Below are 11655 nucleotides of genomic sequence, written 5' to 3' on the forward strand. Positions count from 1 at the left end.
TCTGGCTCTGACACCTGCAGGATGAACCTGTTTTGGCCCTATTCTGAGAGTAGGGAGTTTGACCCTACTCCTTGCCTGGTCTGCATTTGCATGGCAGAGGTGGCAGGACAGGCCAACTTCAGCCCTGAGCAGAGCAGAAGACAGCCTGAGAGGCAAGCACATTGGGAGCCCAGTGAAGCTCCTGCGGACCAGGGAAACTGGCTCCAAAGCTGGGTCCCAAGGGCCCCATCGTCCTCCAACCAGGACTGGACACTCTGCACAGCTCCCTTTTGCAAGTCATCCTGAAGGGGGCCCCCATGCTTTACATTCTTACAGTAGCAGCACCACAGCCACCTCTGCCAGGATCCAAATCCAACTCTAGGGAGAAAGCACCTCACCCAAATGTCCCAGAAAAAGAAATGAACTCATGGCGCCTTTACAGATTTTTCTTTCTTCTTTCCTTTCCTTTCTTTCCCTTCCCCTTCCTTCCTTCCTTCCTTCCTTCCTTCCTTCCTTCCTTCCTTCCTTCCTTCCTTATTTGCCAGAGGATATGAGTAAGGGTATGCATGCTCACTGAAGAGAGACAGAGAAAGGGAAAGTGAGAAAGCACCCCCCATGGGGGAGGATCACACTGCCATCCTGTCTCCTCTACCTCTCCCTCCCTTCCGGATGTGGGCATGTACATGAACCCAGCATATACGAAATGTGCAGTCAGTCATGTGGGATCTAGCTGCCTTAACTACCAGGCCACAGGCTGGCCCTGGAGCTTCTATGTTTACTCTGCCAGTATGTCCACCCGATAGTCCACCTAACCTTTAGAGACCTCGGTGGGGCTGAGGTGCTCACAACAGCCATTCCATCTTGTGGATGTGATCAGGGAGTCTGAATGACCCCACAGACCCAGAATGTGCAAAGGGCAGGACTATGTTTCCTAACTCTTTGTACTCCCTGATCCTTGTTGGCAGATTGCTCAGGTGTTCCCAAGACAAGAGCTATGGCTTTGCATCTTCCAGAAGTTCCACGAAGAACAGAGAGTTCCACACTGTGGGTACCAAGATAGATTACGGTCAAAGGCAGGAGCCTCTAACTCTCAGCTCAGCATTTTTTCTGTTTTCAAGCAGAAAAACACGAACTGCACATTACTTAAAAGCCATGCTCACCATAATAGCCAGAAGTTCTGTGCTCCAGGCCAGGAACATGTTAGTCTGCATGGAGACAGCCTTTAGTCAAATACACTCTGGAGGTGGTGTCTGGTATCAGCCTTTCCCTGAGCATCTGCACTCCCCACTTGGCAGTCAATAAGGAGGGGCGGTGGAGACAGTCATTCTCTACAGCTGAGAAGTATTCCCTCACCTTCCTCCATAAGACCCTGGATCCTCACTCCTGCCCCAGCAGTTCTGGCATCAGGGTGGGTACGGCTGTGAGCTGGTTCTGTAGCTTAAGAGTTTTAGCCAGCATCCAGTCCTACCATGATAGCATCTGACTTGCAGTAACCTGACTCTGACAAGTGGGGCTCCCTCAGAACATGCCTGATGCCCCTTCTGGACATGCTTCCGGGAGGAATTAGCTATGGAGGATCAACCAGTCCAAGACAGTCCGCAAGAGCCCAGAAAGGGGGCATCAGTGTTCACAGTCACAACGCACCCACACGGCAGCAACCAACACCAATGGCACAAGCAGTAATTTAATCTTCACAACGATCCCACAAGTGGGTGCTAATATTATCATCCCCATTTTATAGGTGAGAAACAGAGGCCTGGGCAAGTTAGGTCATTAATTCAAACTTCCACATTAGCTGAGATGAGAGGACAGCCCAGGCAGCCTGGATTCACAGCAGCTGCCCATCACTCCTAGGCCGTGCTGCCTCCAAACTACAACCAGTGACAGCACTTATCCATGCCTGGAAGTTTTCCTTTTGTTGAAATTGCTGGAGAGCGACAGAAAGAGAAGGAAAGTGAGATATCACACACACACAACCCCCCCAAGGGGATGATCATATCACAATCCCATTCCCTCCTTTCTCTTCTCAGAATTTTGGGCATGCATGCACATGCACTCAATATGTTTTTTCAAGTCACTGGGTCCAGGACTTGAGCTGCAGTTGGTCATGTGGGAATCCTTAACCACCACACTACCAGTTGGATTCACATCTGGCAGTTTAGGAAATGCTTTTCATGCATTGTGAGTCCTCCTAAGGTAGATATTGTAGTTATCCTCATTTTGCAGATTAGGAAACAAAACCTAATCAAGGTTTAAAAATGTCCAGGTCAGAGAGCTGGCAGAGGACAGCACTAGGACATGGACTGCTAACTGATCCCAGGGGCCACAGTAACAACTGAAAAGTTCACCACCTTTTTGATCTTAGAACTTCTATATATTCTTAAAGTTATTTAGGACCCCAAAGAGCTTTGGGGTTTATGCATTATATCTACCTAATAATACCGCCAGGTAATAGTAATTAAAAATTTTCAAATATATACTATTTTTGGGGACAGCAGGTAGCATGGTGGCTAAGGTCCTGGACTGTCACATGGCTGACCACAGTCCAAGTAATGGACCTTGCAATTTGCTTGCTCACTTTCCCTCTCTTTCTCCTTTGGTGGCCACATATGCTCTGTAGCAAATTTAAAAAGAATAATAATAATGATAAATAAAATTAAATAAATAATTCCCTTTTTTTAAAGAGAGATTTTTGCTATAGGGTGCATGAGCTCGCCAGAGAGATAGGGAAACAGAAAAATGGAAATAAACAATTCTTAAAGAAAGAAACTCAAATATATATTATTTCAAAATTACAAAAACCTGGGGCCAGCAAATAAGGTGCTGGACTTACACATGGCCAACTGCGATTCAGGTACTAGACCTGGTGGCTTGCTTTCTCACTTTCTCTCTCCCCATCTCTTTTTGGTTAAATTTTTTAGAAATGGTAATAATCAATAAAATTAAATAATTCTTTTTCAAAAATTACAAAAACCCATATATTCATATAAGATTTTTTATGAAAAAAAAAAAACAAACTACCTGGGACTAGCAGATGGTGTAATGGCTATGTAGCTGGATTCCCATGTAGTCAACCATGGTTCGAGTCCCAGACCCGGTGGCTTAAACTCATGCCAGATGCCTGTGTGTATATGCCCAAGATTCTGAGAGGAGAATAGAGAAGGGATTGTGGTGTGGCCATCCCCCCTAGGGGGTGATTTCTTGTTTTCTGTCTCTCTGTCTCTCCCAGTCTCTGGTGAGTGCATGTGCCCTATAGCAAAAACCTCTCCCCCCCCAAAAAAAAGTAAATAAAAAATAAACTATCAATTCTATTACAAAACAAAACATGTACTAAAAAGAGTGGCATTGCTTTGTATTTTGTAATGCTGTTTAGTGACCAGAGCCAGCCAGGTATTATCTCTGCAATGTCACACACCTTTGGGAAACTACATCCAGGTAAAAAGGCAGATGATGCCTTAGTTTTGTTATGCAAACAGTTTGACCACACACACCGCCCAAGAGGACCTAGGGACACCAGGCTACACTTTGAGAACAGCTTTGTATGCTGTAATCACTTTCAAGGAGTATCAGAGAAACGTCCAGTTTCAAAGCTGAAAGGTACTACCAGGTCCCGCAACCTGCCTTCAGGGAGACAGAAATTTTCACTCCCATTTTTGCAAAAAAGTAACAGAAAGATGCATCTCAGATTTTCAAGGAAGCTAGAAAGAGAAGAGGAGAGAGGTCAGAAGTATGACTATCAGATTCTGACTTGCATCCTGTCTCAGTCTCGGGCAGGATGAGGCCACCTGCTTACTAGTCATAAGGACTTGGGGCAGGCAGCCATGCAAGGAAGTGAGCCATGACATTTGCTGAGAACAGCTGAGGTACAAAACACACTCAGTCCTCATTTCATTAACTCCCCTGGCTCCCTGCCAAGTTTGCACTAAGATCACCCCTTAAGAAACTGATGGTTCAGAAAGACTATCTCGAGCAAGCTCAGCTCTGACTACAAAGCCAAGGCCTCGACCACTAAACAATACTGCTTCTCCACAGGCATGGACTTCTGTTCCCCATTCTATACCCCCAAGCCAGAGCACACAGGAACATACCAACAGTGAGGCCTGCCAGTCCTGAGAACCCACAAATGGCAGGCTCTCAGACTTGGCAGAAAACACTGTCTTGAGGCTCCATCCTTTCATACTGAGGGGGGAGGAGGGTCAAATGGGGGCCATAGCAGAATCTTAGGAGGCACTAGGCCAGAAGTTCCAAAACAATAGCAAGCTTTGCAGAAAATCCTCTCCATCCCATTCAACTAACAATAAAGGGGTGCTGAAAGAAGACAGGAGAGTTGGCCCAGGCCTGAGATCATTAATGAAGAGCAGCCACCATCTGGGCCTAAGTACAAGGGGGAAAGCAGGAGCAGGCCACAGGGCCAGAGCCCTTACCCAACATGCAAACCCTCCAGCTCCTCCTCCAGGTACCTGGATCAAGCAGCACTGTCACGCACTGGTGAGGATCAGCAAATAGCCTGGCAGCTGGGCAGCCATAACCCTTTACCCTAGACTCCCCATTACCACTCTCTCCAGCTGACCCTGGAGGCCACCGCCAGACTTACTTACAGCTGAGCAGGTTGCAAACTTTGCTTCTGAACTCTGATGGGCCTGTGACACCAGAAGCCAATGAGAAAACTGGCACTGGTCAAAAGTGGCAGGTGGAGAGAGGGTGCCCACGTAAACTTCCGGGCCACCGCCAGGCAAGAAGCAAGGCAGCAGCAGAACATAGTCATGGAGCTGATGGCACCCTGGAAAGACTCCTTCTCAGGCCTGAACCCACACTGCCTTTTCAAAAATTTGCTAGAGGGCACAAGTACTTGCTGGAGAGTGACAGACAGAAAGAACGACAAAGTACCCAACATGGGGCATGGTCATGCCACAATTCCTTCTCCTCGATTTCTCTTTTCGGGATTTTGGGCACACATGCATAAGGCATGTTTTTCAAGCCACCAGGTCTGAGAATCACACCACATAGTAGGCCATGTGGGATCCAGCTGCCTAACCAGCGATCCTACCAGCTGGCCCAAATCCACACTTCTTAAAGGACCTATGCTTCACTAGAGAGACTGGCAGAATGCAAGTGTCGGTCCCTCTCAGACCCTCCCAGAAGCCCGGGGGCAAATTCACTATCCACCTCTTTACATGCCCTCCAGCTGATCCTGATGTCTGATACCAGTGAGAACCTCTGGTCTGGACCAAAGTAGCATTTGCTAGCCAGAGTGGGCTTTTCTCTTTTCTCTCCCTTGTTTCATTAGCAGTCCAGCAGCCAGAGCATGGAAAGGAACCCCTCACTGATGAAATGCAGTGAGGCTTCCACCCTCCCAGTTCTGGAGGTATAAGGGGGCACAGTCCCAAGTCAGTCAATACATGACTATCTCAGCTCTTTTCCAGACTCATATGAAAGGAGGTTAGAGCCCTGTACAGTAGCTGCAGCCCTGCCCTGCCCCCGATTTCTACCCGCTCTCTTGACTCAGGGGCTGCTTTTCAGAAACCCAAACCAAGACAAGGAGCAGTGGCCAATTGCTTCTCAGCTGCTCCCAAGCCCAGAAAATCATTCGTGGAGGACTCAACTTGTGCATCACCTCCTCCAGGAAGCTCTCTTTGCTTCCCCTTTTTCGAACTAACCATCCCTTTCCCTGAGCTATCTTTCTTTCTGTTCTGCACAGGAGATAGTGGCTAGTCGGTGACCATGACCTTTCTGTTGATCTCTGGCAGCACGGTAAAATTAAGGACCACGTCTCAGTATGATCCATGAGTACTGAACACATACTCCAGTGAGAGAAAGCATTCCCACATGGCTGATGAACTGAAAAAAAAAAAAAGGTTTTTCAAAGGGCCAGAAGAAGGCTGGGGGTCTCCCTGAGTAGCCCTCACCTGCTCGATGACTCACCCACCTTGCTCTGTGAACCAGAAAGCAAACTTTCAAGGAATCTTTGGCTGGGATGAGAGAAACCCTCTAGCTCTTTCTCTTATCCAAGCCAGGAGACTTCTCCATCTAAAAGAGCTCCTGCTACTTCAACTTACATGGAATTTACAGCTCATTTCATAAATGCTGCCAAAGAGGGTGTCTTCTCCTCCTCAAAACTCTCGCCAGTTATCCAAGAAGAAAAATACAAAGCTACTGAGAAATTATGGCACGATGAATGGGGAGGGAAAAACACTGACTGCCTGAGATGAGTACACACTCAACCACTGATCCTGGAGCAGCACGGAGGGCAGGTTACAATGACAAGCATGTGGGGTAAAGGAAGACCTCTGAAAAGCCACCAGAAGCTTTGGCAAAAAGATTCTACAACCTTTAAGGATGTCAGCAAAGTTGCCACAGCTGTTAGTAGGGCCAAGCTGGAGATCTGAAACCCAACAGACCACCTGAGGACCCCATGCTGCCCGGATGAGCTTCCCCAGGCACTGGCTGTCACAGAGAAGATGCTGTCTAAGCCTTCACATACCGCATTCTCTCAGGCTGAATGTAACTTGCCATTCTTTTCCTGACCATTTCATTTTAGGTAGATGCCAGTGGGAAAATAGAGGTGATACTTTTATTTTAAGGGCGTTGGTCTGCCTGTCCTTAGGTTCATGGAGAAAGACCAACCAAAGGTGGGCAGTCCCTGTCTGACCTCACCAGTGTCAGCATAGTAGTAGGCTTGCAGAGTTCTGCCTCCAAGGGGCACTGGAGTGGTCCCATGCTGGCACCCGTCATCCCACCCCAAGGGATGGGCCCAACCCCAACACAGGCATTTCAGTTCCCTTGCCAGGGACTTGGTTGGATAAGCCTCTCTCTACCACCATTAGAGAGTGTCTAACAGTAGAGGCTGGACACCAACTTCAGTTTCTGCTGCAGCAGGTGAACCTCAGATACTCACATTTCTAACAAAGGCAGTGGTCCAGGGGCCATATTTTCTGAGTTACACACTTCCTCACTGGTTAAAGTGGTGTGAACAGGTGTTCCCTGCTGCTTATACCCAAAGGACAATGCCGATCTCAACCAAATGAGCCAGAAGCAAACCTCAGTCCTATATGAACGTAACAAGGAAAAGATGCAACCAGTTCTTTCAGCATTAAAGAACTGAGCACAAGACAGCACAAGACTGCTAGAGGAGGCATATCACAGCACTGCTCCTGCTTGCCTGTGACTCCCACAAAGTATCTGGAGACACTGCTGGCCTCTCCTGGGCAAGGACTGAACCAGTTTCAGGTATGTATAGAACCGGTGGTTCATCACTGCCATGATGCTTCTTCCAGAGTATGCAGAGGTTTAGTTGCACAAAAAAAAAATCTCTTCCTACTCATGCTTGGAATGCCACATTAGCCAGAACTGCTGTGGGTGAAGCAATACTTCTTGTCTGGAGTTTCCCCCTTAGTTTCATCCCTTAGGGATGCTAATGCTCCTATGACATGAACTTGTCAATATCTGTTCAATCAGGAGAAGGGTGCAGCATGAAACAGGTAAGAGGGCTATGCTCAGAGCTCACCCTCACCCCAACTTCACAAAAACTCCACCTTCGCCTCTACTATCTTGACTGCATCACCCATGTGTTTGCTGAAAGGCCAACCACACGTTCAAAATCCCAATACTATCGCTTAACTGATGCACCTCATGGCATGGAAAGCAGGCAAAACAAAGTCAGACAAGACTGTCAGGAGCTCTGAATTGTGGTCCCAAAGAGGCCTCCTTAAACCCTGGACAGGATGACAGTTATGGTTAAATTGTGTTCTTGTGGGGTAAATTGTATGCCCTCCACCCCCAAATGCCAAAGTCTTAAACTAGTAAATATGAATGTGAACATTACTTAGAAATGGGCTCCTTACAGATGATCAAATTAAGATGAGGTCTGCTGGGGCTGGCAGATGGTGTAGTGGTTACATAGCTGGACTCCCACATGGCCAACCATGGTACGAGTCCCAGACCTAGTGGCTTGAAACTGACACCGAGTATGTGTACATGCGTGCCCAAGATCCCGGGAAGAGAATAGAAGAGAAGGGATCGCAGCATGGCCATTCCCCCAGGCGGTGATTTCTCACTTTTCCTCTCATTGTCTCTGTCTTTCTTTCTCTAACGAGTTCATGCACCCAAAGGCAAAAATCTCTAAAAATAAATAAATAAAAAGATGACGTCTGTTGGAGCAAAGTAGACAAAGCCAGTATGATCAGTGCCTTTATTAAAAGGGGAAATGTGGGTCCAGTAGTAGTGGCAAAGTGGCTAAGATAGTGCGTTCCATAGGCTGAGACTACATGGGAGGCCACGGTTTGTCTCCCAGTCCAACCTAAAGGTCAGGCATGGTGGTGTGTGACTCTAGGAGGCTGAGGCAAAAGGACTACCAGCTCAAAGCTGCCAGAAACAGCAAAGACAGATATAGTCTAAAAAAGAGCAACGCATGGGGCCAGCAGGTGGCATGAGGTTAAGGTGCTGCATTCCACATTGCCAATTTCATGGTTCGAATCCTAGACCCAATAGCTTGAAAAATCATGCTGGGCATGTGTGCATGGGTGTCCAAAATCCTAAAAGGAGAATGTAGGAGAAAAAAGTATGGTGTGGGTTCCCCCCCACCTCCCGGTCTCTCTCCAAAGTGAGCGCATGCACCCTATAGAAAAAATAAAAATAAATGGTGGTGGAAGTCTACAGTCCCAGCTAGGGGACTGAAGCAGGAGGAATGCCACTTGGAATCAGACATACAGAGAATGTCATGTGAACAGGAAGGGAGAGATGGGGGTGATGCACCTACAGGCCAGGTATGCCAAAGATCACCAGCAACCACCTGAAGCTAGGGGAGAGGCCCAGAACAGATCCTTCCCTGCTGTCTTACAGAGAGGATGGCCTTGCTGATACTTTGATCTTGGACAATTTTTTCTATAAAAGCTCTTTGTTATGAAAGACCTAGAAAACCACTGCAGACCCCTTCTGGTGACTCCCTATCTCACCACACTGACTCTTGTAGTGATGGCCTATTTCACCTCTCCCTTGTAGACCCTAAGCCAAACGAGGGCAGGGACCATGGCTGCCTTCTCACTACAACATCTCAAAGCCAGTCCTGAAACACTGGCAGTGGTCAGTAAGTGAACGGACATGTAAAAGCTCTGCCCCAGCTAGTTCCTCAGGAACGAGACTTCCCCTTTTGGAATGTCAATTTTCCCCATCTCTTTATAGAGTGAAAACGAAAAGAATGTTAGCAGATGATCTGTGAGTCCTTCTTGACCCAGTAAGACTCACCACAGAAGGGCCTCCATCCATCATGGTCAGATCAGGACATCAAAAACTACACTGGGCCAGCCAGTGTCATGGTGGTTAAGGCAGCTGGATCCCACATGGCTGACTCCAAGGTTCAAGGTCAGACATGGTGGCTTGAAACACACACCAGGCCCATAAGCATGTGTGTCCAAAATCCCAAAAGGAAGGAGAAATGAAGGAGAAGGGATTGCAGTGTGGCCACCTCCCCTAAGCAGCTCTTTTTCAGTTTCTCTCCCCCCACCCCATTCTTCTCCAACAAACACACACTCCCTCTAGCAAAAAGGGTTTTAAAAAACCACACTATGTAGGGTCACTAAGCAGCAGGGAGGAACACAGGGAAAGGCACAGAGTATAAGGAGGCACAGAGACTTAGAACCATCGTGCTACTACTTTTGCAGTGAATGAAGAGCAGGGCTGGCCCCTTTTCCTAGGCTTCTGGACCCACATTCAGCGAAACACATCTAACTGGGCATAGCCTAGCTACTCCTGTCCCCAAGGCAACACAGAGCCCAGTGGGGCATATTGCTCAGTTTGGTACTACACGACCTTTGGTGGGGATGGGGGCAATAGGCCCACAGAGAAAACTGATGTCCTGATGCAGTGGAAGAATGGTGACCATGTGACTCCCCTAGCACCCACTTCCCTTCCAACACCAGAGCTGGATTTTTCCTGATAAGAGAAAACATGAATGGGATCAAAGGAAGATGACCCCATGAGTAATCTCACAAGAGAGTCCAATGTCCATCCCATGAACCCTGGACTGTTCTGGTTTACAGTTGGTCTAATCCTCCAGCAAAGAAGAATGTCAGGTGGTACTCACCCACGCTGCTAAGGGAGCTGCTGCTTTCTGAGTCTGAGGGCATGATGGACAAGACGCTGTAGGTAGAGCCTGGGGACAGAAGGGGAGACCATATGTTACTATCCCATCCAGACCACATGCCATTGTCAAGCTAGCTGATCTTCGCTCAATACCAGACTATGAGAGAATAGAAATTCGGAATCCAGGGGCCAGGCAGAGGAGATGTGATTGGCAGTATCTGGTCTTGGGGTTTCTGCCCAGCCTTCCTCCTCCGCTAGAGCTCTGGAGACCAAGCAACAGACAGAAGGGACTCGCAGTCAGTCAGCTGACTCCTGCCCAGGGACATCTGGGAAAGTCTTAGCAAGGGAGCAACATGCCCCAGGTTAAAATGGGATATGGAGATTTCCCACAGATTTTTATCAATGATTCTGGCTTCTAAGCAGAGGGCAACAGAGTATAAGTTAAACAGCAACTGAACTATCCGTCCCTTTCCCAACTTGTGCTCTTCCACTAGTATTCAAGCTGTCCTTAACAGTTCAGTCAGAGTCTCCCCCTTTATTAAAAGTTACTCATAAATTTACGAGCAGTTACAGTACTACCAAAGCCAGGGAACTACATGGGCCTATTTGTTTGTCTTTTTGGTCCACACTTAATGTTGCTCATTCTTAGTTGTGGACATACAACCACCATTAATTTGGTTTAAATTCAAATATTTTCAAGATCAGACGTGACCCGCCTGACATCAGGAGAAATCTCTGGACCAGGAAGCCCCATTTCTGAGCCCAGCTCTGTTTGTGTTCAAACACAAACAGCCAGGTCATGCAGAGCAAGGTGCTTCTGTTTTCTGGAACTGTTTCCTGGTCTGAGAAGGAGTTTCAACCAGGCAGTTTACAAAGTCCTACATTTCCCACTGATTAATGAAAACGGAAGTTGTGCTTTGCTTATCAAGACTTTGGCTAAGGGCCGACTCTGTAACACATCAGTTAAGTGCTGCCCTGGATCTCACATGGACAACTGCAGTTTGTACCCCAGCCCCAGCAGCTTGAAAAACACACCAGGCACATGTGTGTGCACCCAAATTCAGGTAAGATGGAGAAACAGAAGAAAAATGGATTGCAATATGGCCACACCTACTTGAGGGGATGTTTTTTCTTTCTCTAGTTCTCTCTCTGGTGAGTGCATATTCCCTCTGGCAAATGAAGAAAAAAAAAAAGACTAAAGCTGAGGGCCCTGACAGTGGTGCAGCAGTAATAAAATGCTATGTGACGCCGGCCCACAAGGGAAGGTTCCGGGTTTGTGTCCAGGGGCTTCCCTGAGTATGTGGGCATGTGTGTGCCTATGAACAGTGGCTAACTGCGGTTGAAGGTGGGTTGAGCATTAAGACTCTAATGGGTGGGTGGCATGGTGGTGTGGTGATTAAGGCACTGGAGTTTCACGTGGCCAACTACAGTTGATGTCTCAGACCTGGCAGCTGGCTTTCTCACTTTCCCGTTCTCTCTCTCTGGCCATATGGAAAAAAAATAATAATGATACATAAAATCATTTTATCAATGATTCTTTTTTTTAATAATTATTTTATTTAACTTTATTTATTTAAACTTGACCAGAGAGGGACAGAA

The 11655-nt window shown here is 47.4% G+C and overlaps 1 protein-coding gene across 1 annotated transcript in view; it reads right to left on the minus strand.

Annotated features, from left to right (window-relative positions):
- Nucleotides 1–11655, minus strand: part of DLG5 (discs large MAGUK scaffold protein 5) — a gene marked incomplete at its 5' end in the record, with an annotated part of 144348 nt that overhangs the window by 68448 nt on the left and 64245 nt on the right. The window contains 1 exon segment of the mRNA XM_014590273.1: nt 10058–10126. Within this exon segment, the coding sequence (XP_014445759.1) occupies nt 10058–10126 (69 nt within the window).

The sequence above is a fragment of the Tupaia chinensis genome, unplaced genomic scaffold (assembly GCF_000334495.1).
Source record: "Tupaia chinensis unplaced genomic scaffold, TupChi_1.0 Scaffold000424_1, whole genome shotgun sequence".
Taxonomy (NCBI): Eukaryota; Metazoa; Chordata; class Mammalia; order Scandentia; family Tupaiidae; genus Tupaia; species Tupaia belangeri.